Source organism: Juglans regia, chromosome 12 (assembly GCF_001411555.2).
Source record: "Juglans regia cultivar Chandler chromosome 12, Walnut 2.0, whole genome shotgun sequence".
Classification (NCBI taxonomy): Eukaryota; Viridiplantae; Streptophyta; class Magnoliopsida; order Fagales; family Juglandaceae; genus Juglans; species Juglans regia.
This window is the reverse complement of record NC_049912.1, coordinates 27428134-27443386: the sequence shown is the minus strand read 5'-3', so window position 1 is coordinate 27443386 and position 15253 is coordinate 27428134. Positions and strand designations below refer to the sequence as shown.

The window sequence follows — 15253 nt, the reverse complement described above, 5'->3', positions numbered from 1 at the left end:
ATCCTCACAGGCCATGCCCCAGTCTGATCAAGGCCTTCAGTCCATATCCTCACACCCGGCGTACATTAGCAGCCACCCGCTTTTATCATCAACTACTGTAGTTTACTATCTCCTCTCCATCTTGTTCCCATCTGCCTTTCCAGTTTCTCTCGTCTTGGAATTGCTCTCAACTGGTCACAAATTTTTTATGTTAGTGTTTTTTTTTTTTTTTATAAGAGCGTGAATCTGGGTTTGATTGCAAAGAGATTTTGGGACTTGTGAGTTCATTTTAGTCTGGAAAGCTTGCTATTTGAGGTAAGAATCATGGGTTTTGTTATTCTTAGATGTCTGATTTAAGCTTCAAAATTATGGCTTTACCTTTTTGTTTGATATGTATAAATCTTGGAATTTTTCCATTGTTGAGATTTGAATGAATGAAACAGAAGAATTGGTTGAAATTGAAAATAGATTAGCTCTCTTAAGGTTAATGAATTTGTTAGTTTGAATATTCCAAGATGATCGTAGGAAGAAACCTTTTATACCTGGCAGTGAAAAAATGGAGACTCTGGAGCAGGATTCATGGTGTTTTCTGCATTTAGAAGTTGATTCAAAGAAACGGGATTGGTCTTGTGGAGGTTCTATTTTCCCTTTTTTTAACTGTGGGAAAATTACAAATTAAAATGTTGTGGGGAAATTGGTATTGCAAGTAGAAAAGGAATGTGTTTTTGGGAACAAATATTACGGGTAATTTTCTTTATCGAGTTTGATTCAGTTAAAGAAAAGAGGAGTTGGTGGTTTGGGGTTAGAAATTAAGTTCAGAGGTTTTTTCTTTCCTTTTTGTTTTGGGTTTTAGTTGTGGTTGATCTTACAAGGCTCGACGTGAATCACAAAAGTGCTTTAAGGCGCATTGATCAGGCTTTGAAGGTCACACAAGAAGGCTATTTTAATTGTGTTAACAATGGATGACACTGAGGATGATGCAAGGTACCCCCCAAACCGGTATGGTGTGAATCACCAGCAGGGTTATGGCTCCTCGAGTCGGCAGAAACTTTCTGTTAGGAATGCTCCATATTCTTCTTCAGCTGGTAATCAGTATGTTGACGAGGATGATGATGAGGATGAAGAAGATGAAGATGAATTGGCAGAGGAGGAAGATAATGATGATCAAAGTAATGGTTTTCGTAATATCCATGAAGATTTGGAGGATGATGATGATGAAGAAGAGGAGGAGGAGGAGGATGAAGATGATGATAAGCAGAAAAGTTATGGTAGGAGGATTGAAAATGTTGATTTCGAAAGGCACCCAAAGAAGCGAAAGTTGAAGAGTTTGGTTTCTAGCTATGAATTTGCTCCTCGGGTACCTACACCATCGGCTGCAGCTCCGGCTCTCCCTGCTCCAAAACCATCGGTTGGTGGCCGAAATTCGCTGACTGATTGGACTGAGCGTGAGACATTCGTTTTACTAGATGCTTGGGTTGACCGGTTTCTTCATCGTGGGAGGAAGAGTCTTCGGTCTGAGGAATGGCAAGAAGTTGCAGAGAAGGTATCAGAAATTTCAAAAATTGAAAGGACTGATACTCAGTGTAGGAATAGATTGGATACATTGAAGAAGAAGTACAAAAAAGAGAAGATGAGGATGGCAGAGACTGGTGATGCCACTAGCAAATGGGTATATTTTAAGAAGATGGATATGTTGCTGTCATCGCCCCCGCCGCAAGCTGGCCTCTCGTGTGGTTTGGATTCAGGAGAGTACGTATTCATGAACCCTAGAGTTTATTTGAATCGCGCAAATGGGTTGGAAGAAATGAGGGATAGTCCTGGGAATTCGGAATCTACTGATGGCGAGGAAGATGATTCAGATGGACTTCCGCCAAAGAAGAGGAGGATTGGAAGGGTCAATGATGAGGGGCCTTCCTTTAGATTACTTGCTGATTCCATTCACAAATTCAGCGACATATACGAGAAGATTGAGAATAGTAAAAGGCAGCAGATGGTGGAGCTAGAGAGGATGAGAATGGATTTCCACAGGGAATTGGAGATGCAGAAGAGGCAGATTCTTGAGAGAGCGCATGCAGAGATAGTGAAAATACGGCAGGGTGATGATGAGGAAAATGATGTCTCTGCTGAGAATGCCAGTGGCTGATGTATTGAGATGCAATAAGCTTTCTGTCGATTGCTACCGCTGTTGTATAACACTCGGGGGGCCTTTTTGCCTCTTTTAATTTTTATCTTATGAGGATGTAATAATGCTGGAGATATTGTATTACTTAGTAGTCGAAGAAATGGCAAAATTAACCAGATCATTTGCTATGTTATCATTTTAGTCATATTAATCAGATTATTGCATGATAATCTGTCCACCTGCTTTAATTTTTCCTCCATAAGTTCCATGAATGTTAACTATGATTTGTTCTAATTTATTGCTTTAATTATTGCTTTGTTCTAATTTATTGATTTGTTCTAACTATGATTATTGATTTGTTCTAATAATATGAATGTTAATTTATTGCATGAATTTTTCCTCCATATATGTATATGCAGTGAAGTTTCTCCTGTGCTGCTTGTGTTCAAGAATTGAGGGATTATTCAATGAAGGCAACCTTCAAAGGTCGAGATTAAGTGCGTGTCTTGCTCTTAACTTTTCTAGGTATCACCTGCTTATAATTATAAAGCTCAGCCATATTTTCTTTTATGTCGTTTGCTTCTTCTATCAGTTTCCATAATGCCAAAACGCAACAATGAAAATTTGTCATTGTTTTCGTTGTTTGAATGGATAAAAGGTCACGTAAAGGTTGACTACTCATAATTCCTTGTCACAAAAAGCTTCAAATTTGTCACTTGGAAAATCTTTCGAAGAGTTTTGAATGTTGCCCATGTGTCATTCATCTATGTTCTGCGAATGCAGCATATCAACCGGGTAAGCACAAGCAAAACTGTGCTCCATTGGCAGGTGCTGGTTGTAATTTTGCAAGACTCACCATTCAATTATGAATCTGTCTATTGAAATTTTCAACAAAGTCCATGCAAGGTGTTGGAGCCAGAGACCAATCTTCATTTCAAATATACAGAGACGGCGACAAGCGCCACCAGTTATCAAATCCAATCTTCAGCCATTTATTTGTTGATAATTGATCACCAACTCAAGGGTGATTTCTCAATTGCACATCAAGAGCATTCTAAAAGCAACAAAGAAACTAGATGAAAATGAAATAAAAAATTGAACACTGTCCCCACGTAATAGATATGGCATTCTCATGTTCAGTCCATCCAATATTCGAACAAAAATATTGACAGAATCGTGCATATAATTGTGCATAATCAACTTTGCTTCTTTCTAACCTTCTTTTTTGTTTTTTGTTTTTGGGGTGGGGGTGGTAAATAGAAAAAGCTAAACTATTACCCAAACGGACAAACAAATATGAAAAGAACATATATGATATATGTCATGCCGAGCTCTTTCACAAAGTGACATGACTATTGACTACAAACTTCATCGACCTTACCAACTGCCTCAAGTATTGACGAGTAGGTGATGAGGTCATACTCAAAACCTTTTGAATTCATTTCTTTCATCAGCTTAGCAGCTTCCTCGAACATACCAGACCGGCTGAGACAGCCGAGAAGAGTGTTGTAAGAAACTGCATCTGGCTTAATCTTTGAATGCTTCATTTGTGTGAACATCTCCACAGCCCGCTTTGGGCCACCAGTTCTAGCCAAGCCATTTAGAATGATATTATGCGAGTTTATGTCTGGAATGCAACCATTTTCTACCATGGTTCTAAGTAAGGAGTGAGCTTCATCTATCATGCCAGCCCTTACCATCCCCGACATGAGTGCATTATAAGCATAAACATCAGGATTGCATCCAAGTTTCTTCATCTCATTAAAAAGATCTATGGCTTCAGTGAGACGCCCACATTTTCCAAAATGTTTGATCATTACGGCATACACTCGAGCACTTGAAAATCCACAGTTCTCTTTCAATTCTTGAAACAGCTCATTTGCAGCTTCATACCGTTTTGCTTTTCCAAGACTATTTATCAGGCTGCAATAGGCAGCTGGGCAAGGAGGAAAACCCTTTTCGTCCATCTCTTCAAGAAGCAGTAAAGCTTTCTCAACTCTATTTGTTTTGCAAAAACCGTCAATAAGGATTGAATAGGTAAATGAGCTAGGAGCAACACCTTTTGCCTTCATCTTCTCGAGCCATGAAGAAGTCTCTGAAGCTGGAGCTTTGGATTCAAATAAAGCTTTTAAAACAGTGTTATAGGTCACAACATTAGGTTTGCACTGCAATGACTCCATTTCATTAAAAATCTTAAGAGCATCTTGCACACGGCCAGCTCTTCCCAAAATATTTATCAGATTGTTTATAAGCACAACATCAGGCTTGCACCCCTCTCTGAGCATATCTATGTATATACTGTAGGCCTCTTCAATCCTCCCGGTTTTCCCAAGCCCTTTTATCAACTCTGTGTAAGTAAAGACAGTTAGGGCACACGCCTTCTCTTTCATTTCCTGGATTAGACTCAAAGCTCTGTCTACCCTACCCAGCTTGAAATAAATTCCCAATAATGTTGTATAAATCTTTGCACTTGGCTGTAAGCCATTCTCCTTCATCTCATCAAACAACCTAATGGAAGAATCCTCGCGACCCAGTTTCCCAAATGCTGATATGAGTGCGGTATACGTCACAGTATCCGGGAAACAGTTAACCTCATTAGACATCTCATTATAAAGCTCATGAACTTTTTCGTAATGTCCTTCTTGCATCAGCATCAAGATCATGGAATTGTAAGTGTTTGCTGTGGGCTTGCACTTGCGGCCTTTAATCTGGTAAAAGACAGATAGCGCCCTGTTGACCATCTTAGCCTTACCCAAGATTTTCACAATTTCGGATAATTCAGCTGGACCAATGGTACATGTACTCCTAACCATCTCCTGAATCGTCTTCCACAATTCACCAACTAATCCAGCTTCATCCAAGCAATTGACTAAGGCCATGTATGTTGTCGAGTCATGTTCAAAGTTCCTCCTCTTAGCAGCCCACTTGAAAAACTGAATCTTAACACTGACCTCGACATCTATCTTCAAAACCTCACGCACCAATCGATGATCCAATTTCAACTTTAGCACTTCCAATGCCTTTTCAGCATCAGGTCCCCACTTGAATATTTTCAAAATCCTTATAAATCTCTCATCCAATGTTCGGACTGAGGTGTCCTTTCTTGATAGTTTTCCCTTCATGGGCAAGCTTTGCATTTCATCTTTTGGACTATGTAAACAAAACATTTGGACAATCTCCTTCTCTGCTAGTTTGAACCACAAGAACACAAACAGAACAAAAATGTCAGCATTGAGCATACTAAAAAATCTATAACGATGTAGCTCTTTCATGTTCTTCTTGATGGTATTAATGAACCCTTTACCTGTTTGCTTAATCCTATCGCGGAGATTAGACAATGTTGATATCGACCGCTTCGAAGCCATTGACCGAACAATCATCTTTGCCATTTGTGAAAGAGCTACCAAATCAAATAACGCTCCACACAGGCAAAAAGTTATTTATATTGCTAAAGTGATAGTGCCGAGCTCCCTTCACATCGGTTCAATCTGACATCAGAAAAAAAAAAAAGAAAAAAAAAAAAGAAGTCTCATTCCAAACTCCAAAATGATATGCTTCATATAACTACTATTTTCTTCTCCCGGAAAACAATGAAACAACTGCGAATACCTGTAACATGCAGCGTTTTGCCACTGACAAGAGATGATTTCGGAATTCTATGTCCGAAGAGTTTGCAATAGTCAACATTACTTTTCAACTCTTTTGGAATGACATTGGAAATAATTCAACAACATTGGAAATAATAGTTCAACATTGGACATCATTTCGACAACCAAAAAACCAACTACCCAAAACTTAAAAAATACTACATAGAGGCAATTCAACAAACAGTCGGAAGACGCCACCAAAGGAAGATCATTAAGAGAGAGAGAGAGAGAGAGAGAGAGGAAATGAGGAATAGCCGACCTTATTCTTTCGTCTTACAGGAATACTGAGAAGTGCGTGCGCGCGCGCGTCTTTTCTTTTACTGGGCATGCCGTGTAGAAGTGTCGAGCTCTCTCAAGATCTCGTCGAAGAGGGAGAGAAGGGTGGGTTTTGTCACTTGGGCCCTAAAAAAGTGGGTTTTATTACTTGAGCCGAATTGAATCAATTTCTGGCCCTCAATTAGTCTCGACCCCATTATAGCAAGCTCCAAAGATTCCTTTACCACTCTTTTTTTTTCCGTCTTCGACGAAAACAAAGAATTGCACATCTTTTTTTTAACAGTAGGTTAAGATGAAATATGATTAAATTTAAAAATTGAATAGAATATTATTTTTATTTTGAAATTTAAAAATGTTGAATCAGTTATTATATTTTATATGAAAATTTAGAAAAATTATAGTGATTATATAAGATGAGATGAGTGATTTTTTGTATCCAAATGGAGATGTTTGGAAATAATTTTTATCTCATCTCATCATATCCTATTCCATCTCATTCAATCCTATTCAATCTCATTTCCTTCAAAATATCATTCAAACACAAATAAGAGTTGTTAGCCTTTTAAAATAAATATTACAACTTTTTCAAATTAATCATTACAATATTTCTAAACAAAAAAAAAAAATCAATTTTTTCAAATCTAAAAGTAAAAATAATATTAAAAAAAAAAATTCTAACAATATTTAACTTTCTAATATTTTGTATTCAACTTTTATTCTCTTTTTTTTTTAAAACCTAATAAATACTTAATTCAAACTATTTCATTACTATTCAATATTTATAAATCATCTTACTACTATTAACAAAATTCTCATTTCATTCTCCAAATATCCTATAATTACCATCCTTCTTCGTAATTGATAAGACATCAAATAATTAAAAAACTACTCTTCTTTTTTACTTATCTACATATAGCTTGACGTTAAATAAAAAAGGTAAAAAATAGTGAACAGCAATTTTCTTATTCATTTCTATCATTACTAATATCCTAGATTTTTTTGAAAAAAAAATTAATTTTAAAATTTTTGACATTAATTTTTTTCTTAGTAGATTAATATTCAATGGAAACAGAAGAGTTAAGTTAGATTGCCAATTATTTTATTATTTCGATTATCTATTTTCAGCAAACGTGGCCCCTTGCCATGTAGCAGAAATTACAAAACGCTTTCGACATGTCTCGAGCAATGCAACAATAATGTTAACATTTCTAAATTCTACGTAGTATTTGGATGCTAAAGATGATATATGTTATAAGTAAATAATAATTTTTGTAAATTTCATTAAGATGTATATAAATATATAAAATAGATTGAGATATACTTAACGGAAAGTTCAAAAAATAACAAATCTCATCAATTATTAGTTTAAAATAGGCTAAAATGAGTTTTTAACACCCAAACATACCCTAATCTTCACCAGAGTGAGTGAATATCAGGAACTTCCACAAATGCATTGACCTAAATGACTGACCCACAGATAATGGGAAGGAAACAGAAAAAAAATAACAATAGTATATTTGAGAAACAAATTGCAAAGATTACTTGGGCAAAGCATACAACCTTAAAGAACAAAAGCATTTGAGAACCTTCTGTTTCTCTTCCCTTGCAAGAATCTGGGAGAGCATAACAGCATTTCTCTTGCAACCCTCCTTTTAAGGGAAATAAAAAAAAATTATAAAAAAAAAGGTATCATGGAGATCCACCCTAATTAGCTGTAAAATTTGGCAGACCGCCACAACAGAGAAGGCTTCGTAGACTCCAAACAAAAAAGGATGACAAAACATATCGAAAAAGTTCTTATACATAAGAACGACTTAAGTAACATTAAAAGGCCATAACCACACCACAGAGCTACGCAGAAGGGGCAGAGGTCTCTGCTTCCATTGGATCTTCAGAGGCCGATGGTACCTCACCTTTGTCATCTGCTTCCCTCTCGGCACTAGGACTGGCATTTGCATTGGCATCACCACCCTGTGATTGCTGCTCGCGGGTGTGAGGAGGCGGGGTTGGTTGTGTTTCGGGAGTAGCTGGCTTGGCTGGCGCTGGCCTTGGTTTCATCATTATTGGTTTACAAAACCTATTTAAGCAAAATACTTTCTTTCAGCATCCTCATCCAAAAGTACCATACACAAACCAGGTAATAAAAGAATTACTCAAATTTCAAGGATTGAGTTTACAGATGCAACAGGAGTAGAGAGTCATGAGCAATGCATAAAACCATCAGGCTGAAGGTAGCGTAAACATGCAAAAAGAAAGTGAAACACAAAAAGGACCAAATCCAAGTAGCAACACGTGGATAATAAACAAGGCTAAAAAATTACAAAAGGGTGGTTAACGTTGGATTTAAGATCCCCAAGTAACGAAGCAGAAAACTAAAACATTATAATAAACATGAAAACTGGAATCCGAGTTCCTCAACGGGTCTAAATTTTTCTTTAGCTTGATTTTAACTTTTTTGGGTAAGTTTTCAAATTGATTGTGAGTTCATGAAATTCCATTCACACGGGTTCATATCAGTGCCCAAAACATTTTGCCAATCACTCAAGACTTCTTTAATTACTGAAGCTTAACGTCGTAATTATCTAAAGAACGTGATTTTTTTCCCAACATAATAAACAAGATTAAAGTATAAGGAGAAATAAAGATACCCATCAAGTGCTTGAGTTTTCTTTAGCACATCAGCAGATGGCAGAACCGGACTAGCATGTTTAGGAAGTGTGTCCTGCTGCTGTTGTTTCTCTCTTAACCATGAGTCTGCCTCCACACATTCATTTACGACCTACAACATGGCAGATAATTAGAGAATTCATTGTGTATCTAGACGGGTGTGAGAGAGGAAGTCACTTGGAGAGAGGAGGGTGTGGAGAGACGAGTTACTACCTTCTGTTTCTCAGAGATGTCAATGTGATCGAATCTGGGATCATTTGACACTGCCGCTTCTCTGTAGCTATTAACACAACGATTAAATTGATCAATTACAGCTCCCCTGTTTACATACTCTTTGTATCGCTCCTCAATGGGATCACCTTGCTGCAATATTTCACAATTACATCAACCTCTGAGTGATGCAATTCAACTCAAATGTGCAAGTTCGTGGATTTGTTGAGTGAGAGGAGAGGGGAGAGACGGGGAAGTAGCCATTTAGAGCAACAAAAAACACTTACCTTCTTGAGTTCCTCGAGCTTGGCAACATAAACACCTTTGGTTTCATCTTCACCCTCTTCATACAACCAATCTTCCACCTCCTGAAGTTTAGAAGTAAACTCTTCCCTGTCTGAATCAGTGACAAATTCCCGATATTTTTCATTAAGCTGGAGAAACAAACAAGCATTAGCTTAAAAGTTATATATTTTTTTATATATATAATTAATAAGAGAATCTTATTACCAAGAATAGGTAAAGTCCAAGTATACAAGAGGAAATACCTACATTCACGCTAGAAACAGAAGCTTACAAGTTCTAAACTAAATGTCAGATAGTCTGGGTTGATGTAAATAAAAAGAACACTACCTTGTTTCTCATGTCATAGACGTAAGCCTCGACAGCATTCTTCCTGTCTTTTGTTTCTTCCATAACTCGATCTTGCAAAGCCATTTCAAACTCCTTCTCTACTGCTTTTTGCACATCAGCTGGAACCATTCCACCATAAACAATCTCTGCTACAGGTATGACAGTCTTTTTTACCTTCTTCTTTGGAGCCTCAACCTGCAATCACCCAAATTTAATGCAGATGTTATGAGCTGTGGAAGCAGGTGAATCATAATAGACAGAAATAACTCAAACTCATTTGATGCTGGATCAAATAATACAAACAAAAAGCTCAACAAGAGTTCCGAGTATATGCCATAAACCCAAGAACAAAAGTTGAGGAGAGGAAGAAGGGGAAGAGGCGTCCACAGCAGCTGTCACTCAGGAGCAGATGATTGGAACTAGTCGAATATACGTATTAGCAACAAAATGTGAGCTCTACCAGTGAAATTATGCACGAAACAGGATTTAATATCTTCAAGCATCAGCTTCGATTAGTGGTTGTTATAAACTGTACTTTTATATGTAGCTGGTTGCCACAAGCTAGCCAACAAGACTGCAACTAAAGTCCAACACACATAAGCAATACACCCTAATTTTTGTTTTTGTAATGCATGTGCATAAACTCATAAAGAATAAGGCCTCGTTTATTTTCACAACCATTTTCATCTCATCATTACAATTTTTCTAAATTTTCACATAAAATAAAATAAACAATTCAACTTTTTCAAATTCCAGAACAAAACAAATATTAAAAAATATATTCTAACAATATTTTATTCAACTTTTAATTTTTATCTCAATTCACTTCATCTCATCTTCGAAAATAAATGAGACCTAAAGTGAATTGAGATGAGTTAGAACTGGTTTGAGTTAAAATATTTTATGAGATTTTGAAAAAAAAGAAAAAAAGTTGAATAAAAATATTATAAAGTTAAAATATTGTTAGAATATAATTTTTTGATATAATTTTTATTTTGAGATTATAAAAAGTTAAATTGTTTTTTTTTTTTAAGTTTAGAAAATTTGTAATAATTAGGTAATGATTAGATAAAAAAGTTAGAAGTTTGAAATCGAAAAATATTTATATTTGTGATGTTCGGATATTGAGATGAGATATGATAAGACAGAAGCTTCTCACCATTCAAACCAGACTTAAGTACCAATAGAGAGCCTTCTCCAACAAGAACTCAGGCTATTTGAATTGTGATCAAATGGCTATTCAATAAGTGTGTAAGACTGTCTTACACATCCTAGTATTCTCATTCTTGAGGAAAAACAACCCTGTGATAGCCTTATCGATGTCATGAACAATGGTACACCATGAAATAAAAAAAAAAAACCCAACAAAGAGCTTCATCTTCTATGAGAAATTCATAACTTAGTATGGGAAATAAACAGAGAACCAAGATAAAACATAATCAAAATTACTAACCTTAGTTTCCGTTTCCATCTGCACGGGCTTGTCTCCTGAGTCGGGAACACCATTTTCAACCCCAGAAGCATCAGAAGAACACTTAGCATCTTGCTCTTGCATATTTACATCAGTTTCAGTGGAGCTTGGGGGAGAAGCATCATTAGGAGCTTCATCGGTATCCATCTTAGCATCTTCCTTTGCTGGCTCTTTCAAGACTGGAACTTCAACTTCTTCTTCTTCCAATAGCTGAAACAAACGTCAAATATAATTAGTAACGAGATAAATAGAAAATTACCCACCAGAATTAGCGAAACAAGCTTTCAGAACTTACAGTAGCTGACTCAACAGACACAATTCCATGCAGATTCAGACGGGCTTTCACCTTGACTTTTGCACGCTCACTTTTCGTAGAATGGAAAGGACCAATCTGCACGTGAACGGAATGTCATGCAATTGGCAACAAAAAGTAAAATATTATTATCAACATCACCTGTAGTGTAAACTTTTCATAATTAATATTGTCAGGCTGCATTACCGTATATGTGCTAATCTTTGAGGGTGCTTGTAGTTCGCTCACATCAGCATATTGCACATCAACAGAGAACGTGCCCGATCTGTAAAATGTCACAGCCTTCCAACTTGGTATAGGATTTCCCCTGGGGAAAACGATTGTACTTTGTTGATTGTCTGCTGCCCCATTCTGAGCCTCTGGAGCAGAACCTTTCCATGACAAAGCAATTGAGAATGGAAAGTTCTCATTGACCTTCAAGTTAAGGGTGGAAGTGGTATAAGAGGTACGCACCAAAATAATTGCATTTTGATTTTACCGTTCGTAGTTTTCATAAACAATTTTGACTGACGTGAAAGGAAGGAAAGCACATTAATGAAATAACCAAATTTTTTTAATGTTGAAGTCTGCCGATTCAAGGAAACTTAAAATAAAAAAATAAAAAAAAAAAAACAATTTTTTGCTAACCGAGTGTAAGCCTTGGTCTCGAATATCAGTGAATTAAAATTACCTCAAATTCTCGTACTTTAAACGTTGGGCTAAGAATGGCACATTCCAGAGCACATCCCCTGGCAACACACTCACTCGCATTCATTGTGCGCCTAGGCTCCTTTTTGAAGAACTCTGTCAATATCTTAATTACAGCGGGAACACGAGACCCTGAACCAACCACCTCAACCACTTGAACATTCTCAACGGAGAGACCAGCATCTGCAAGAGCCTTGTCCAATGGTCTCTTAACACGTTCCAAGATAGGAATGCTGATCTGTTCAAACTCCTCCCGCTTGATGAAACCTCTGACATCCTTCTCATCCATTAGGCACTCTATGTTCAAAGGTGCTTCTGGATTTGCACTGAGCATCTTCTTCAGCTTCTCACAGGCAGCACGAAGCCTAAGGCAAGCCCTTGCATTCTGTAAGACATCAATCCTGTACTCTTCTTTGAATTTTGCAGCGAAGTGCTGGAATAGCACTTCATCAAAATCTCTACCACCAAGAGATCGATCAAACGAATGAGATAATATTTTCAGCTGGCCCTTTTTAAAACCAGCAATGCAGACCTGCATGCTTGCATGTCCAATATCAACGAAGGCAACATTCAATTGATCATTTTCGGGTAAATCTGTCTTATAAATGCCATAAGCCAAGGCTGTTGCTGTAGTCTCATGAAGTAAGCGGAGTGGGTGCAAGCCGGCAATTGTGGCTGCATCCAAAACAGCCCTTCTTTGAAGATCAGTGAAATAAACAGGAATCCCAATACAGCAATCAACAACTGCTACATTCAAATTATTCTCAGCTATGGTTTTCAGATTTGAAAACACCATTCCCAAAAGTTGGGTCGGCGTAAATGTCCTTACTTCTCCCAGGTATCTTGCATGAATCAAAGGATATCCATCAGGCCCTTCTGTAACACTGAAAGGAAAAGACTTAAGATCCCTCTGCAATTCAGGATCATTGAATTGCCGGCCAATCAACCGCTTAATCTGAGAAATTGCATTCTTTGGGTTCATCATAGTTGAAGCAGCCCCTGCTGTCCCAATGAACCGCTGCTTGTCACCAAAACACACAACTGCAGGGGTCTCCCGCTTGGACTCATCGTTGAGAACGACATCAATTCCTCGCTGCCTTGCAACGGCCACAATGCAGCTCTCATTCCCAAAATCAAAACCTACTACGCTCATCTTCCTTGAAAATCAACTGATATAGACGACCAGGTGATGGCAATCTGGACGATAACATAGCAGACATTCAGTACACAATAACTTCCCAAAAAAAGAGAGCCCAGAAACCAGAGAAATTCATAACTTCTGTTAACGACCAAATACCCCTTATAAAAAAAAAAAAAAAGAACCGACCAAATACCCTAATCCATGAAAAAAAATGAAAAAGTAAATAAAATAAAGCTTGGGGTGGATATATAACTTTCCTACCAAGCCATATCATTGTCCGAATCTTTTTGTGCAATGATGACGCATAAAAATGCACGAGAATACATGCCTAATTTCAGAAAATAAGTTCATAACATCAGGAGGCCTACTAGCGTTGGCAACACCCAATCAAAGCAGAGGCAAGACATGGAGACCTAGTTCTAGGAAATGCACGGCAGCCGCGGCAACCTCACGCTTAGTCACACTAGCATCACACAGCCAGCGATAATCTATGCAACACCATGTCAAATCCAAATTCATTATACCGGAACAGTGCAACTACAAATTAAAAGCAGACAAAGACCGATTTCCTTCGTTTTCTTAGAAAATCAAAGTCGTAAAGCTCATCCGTTGGACCGGCTTGAAAGACTAATATTTTACACCAATTAGCAACTTAAAAATAAAATCTAGGCCACATTAAAGACAGTAAATAAACCAAACACCAAACGGGATTCCAACGCTTATCAAGATTTACGTCATGATTAATCCATCAACAACATAGATTCTCCTCAATGAAAACGGAAAGGAAAAAGAAACAGGTGGCCAAAAAGAAAATCAAAAGATTGGAATCCAAAAGTAAAATCACAACCAATTCAACAGTCACGGAAACAATCTCACGCCGGAAATGGCCGAATCTTCAAAGGGAAACTCGCAGATCTAGAACTTATATTTAGGTAGAAAGAGGGTCGGAGAGAGAGAGAGAGAGAAATCTAAATCTATAAGCGATGCGGCTGTCAGCTAGAGTGAGAACGTACCTCGAGAGTGATCCGCACCAACAGAGAGCGAGAGAGGAAGAGGGGTTTGGTGGGTTGGAGTTCTGGAACTCTCTAAACACCCGCAAGGCTTTTACGAGACGAGAACGTCGAGAAGGCTGGGTCCTGGGAAGCGCAAGGTGACCTATTTAAAGGGGGCCTCCCAAGGAGTCAGAGCAGAGGCCGAAGGCTTTGCGTGGAATTTTCGAGTTTTTTTTCCTTTTTAAATTATAACTCCGTTTGATTTAATAAAAGAGGTAAATTTATTTGATAAGATAATTTTTTTAAAAGTTTAAATTTCTCATATATTCAAATTTTAAATTCTGTATAATCTTCTTCTTGTATAATTTATTAAGAAAATATTATTTATAAGTTATTTTATTAAAAATTTAGAGTTCTATCTACTTTATTTAAATGATAAAAGTTAATTTATAAGATTTAAATTTTAAATTAAATTATATCAAGTTAATACTTTATTAAATATGTTTTACACGCTATTTTAAGAATAAAATTATTCGTTATTTATATATCATAACTTAAATATAAATTTTCAATTTTAATAATTTGTTGTAAAATGTAGAACTTGTAAATAAATAAATTTTTAAAAAGATAATTAATTTATTATATTTTTTCATCGGCGGAATTTCTTTCTCATATTCTTTTCTTTTTTTTAAAAAAATAAATATTTGAAGTTTCGGAGTGGTCCTAGAGAGGTCTAGAGAGATACATGGGGGCTGGAGGTTCTAGAAAAATCTATCATCTGTGGGAGACTTTGAAAGTTTGAAAGGGGGGATTCGAACTTTGAAAGTGTCTAATAATAATTACTGGCTCTTGCTCGTGCTTCGTTCCGTTGCCAAATAAATTATTTATAAATAAATAATTTATATTAAAAAAATTTAACTTTTTAATAATAAATCTCATTCCTTTTTAAAATCAATTTAAAATATTTACGTCCTTTACATTAATTATATTATATATTACTTTCAAAAGAGAAGGATGCTTTCAATGAGACTACAGTTTTTTAATTTATCTTATTTTTTTAAACAATAGACTTTCTTCACAAACGTTTTTTACTACTAGTCTACTTCAACGCAACG

At 36.7% G+C, this 15253-nt stretch overlaps 3 protein-coding genes across 6 annotated transcripts; 1 reads left to right on the top strand and 2 right to left on the bottom strand.

Annotated features, from left to right (window-relative positions):
* The first annotated feature begins 87 nt into the window (after positions 1-87).
* Positions 88-3122, top strand: LOC109006108 (trihelix transcription factor ASIL2-like). Of its 3 annotated transcripts, none has more exons than XR_001998585.2 (3): positions 88-294; positions 2521-2598; positions 2885-3122. XR_001998585.2 is itself a non-coding variant. In XM_018985274.2 (2 exons), exon 2 carries the CDS (start codon positions 938-940, stop codon positions 2120-2122), a length of 1185 nt encoding a protein of 394 aa, XP_018840819.1. In that variant the 5' UTR covers positions 101-294; positions 529-937; the 3' UTR covers positions 2123-2294. The 3 variants fall into 3 exon arrangements, 1 of the variants encoding a protein (XP_018840819.1); XR_001998584.2 differs by having other exon boundaries at positions 2521-2626; XM_018985274.2 differs by lacking the exons at positions 2521-2598; positions 2885-3122 and adding an exon at positions 529-2294 and having other exon boundaries at positions 101-294.
* Positions 3123-3224: 102 nt separating this feature from the next.
* On the bottom strand, positions 3225-6196 carry LOC109006105 (pentatricopeptide repeat-containing protein At3g16010). 2 transcript variants are annotated; one of them, XM_018985271.2, is made up of 3 exons: positions 6008-6196; positions 5406-5589; positions 3225-5285 (listed from the first exon to the last, which is right to left on the bottom strand). In XM_018985271.2, exons 2-3 carry the CDS (start codon positions 5488-5490, stop codon positions 3454-3456), a joined length of 1917 nt encoding a protein of 638 aa, XP_018840816.2. In that variant the 5' UTR covers positions 5491-5589; positions 6008-6196; the 3' UTR covers positions 3225-3453. The 2 variants fall into 2 exon arrangements, with proteins under 2 accessions (XP_018840816.2, XP_018840817.2); XM_018985272.2 differs by lacking the exon at positions 6008-6196 and adding an exon at positions 5711-5794.
* Positions 6197-7538: 1342 nt separating this feature from the next.
* Positions 7539-14289, bottom strand: LOC109006102 (heat shock 70 kDa protein 15-like). Its single transcript, XM_018985268.2, has 10 exons — positions 14160-14289; positions 11989-13202; positions 11505-11732; positions 11301-11396; positions 10988-11215; positions 9535-9729; positions 9189-9335; positions 8905-9054; positions 8673-8803; positions 7539-8101 (listed from the first exon to the last, which is right to left on the bottom strand). Exons 2-10 carry the CDS (start codon positions 13156-13158, stop codon positions 7876-7878), a joined length of 2571 nt encoding a protein of 856 aa, XP_018840813.2. The 5' UTR covers positions 13159-13202; positions 14160-14289; the 3' UTR covers positions 7539-7875.
* Positions 14290-15253: the final 964 nt, after the last annotated feature.

Coding starts and splice junctions, on each gene's coding strand:
- LOC109006105 (XM_018985271.2), bottom strand. CDS start 5,490: ATGGCAAAGATGATTGTTCGGTCAATGGCTTCGAAGCGGTCGATATCA. Junction 5,286..5,405: donor CGATAGGATTAAGCAAACAG/GTAAAGGGTTCA, acceptor TCAAACTAGCAG/AGAAGGAGATTGTCCAAATG.
- LOC109006108 (XM_018985274.2), top strand. CDS start 938: ATGGATGACACTGAGGATGATGCAAGGTACCCCCCAAACCGGTATGGT.
- LOC109006102 (XM_018985268.2), bottom strand. CDS start 13,158: ATGAGCGTAGTAGGTTTTGATTTTGGGAATGAGAGCTGCATTGTGGCC. Junction 11,216..11,300: donor TGTCTGTTGAGTCAGCTACT/GTAAGTTCTGAA, acceptor CGTTTGTTTCAG/CTATTGGAAGAAGAAGAAGT. Junction 9,336..9,534: donor TCTATGACATGAGAAACAAG/GTAGTGTTCTTT, acceptor TTGTTTCTCCAG/CTTAATGAAAAATATCGGGA.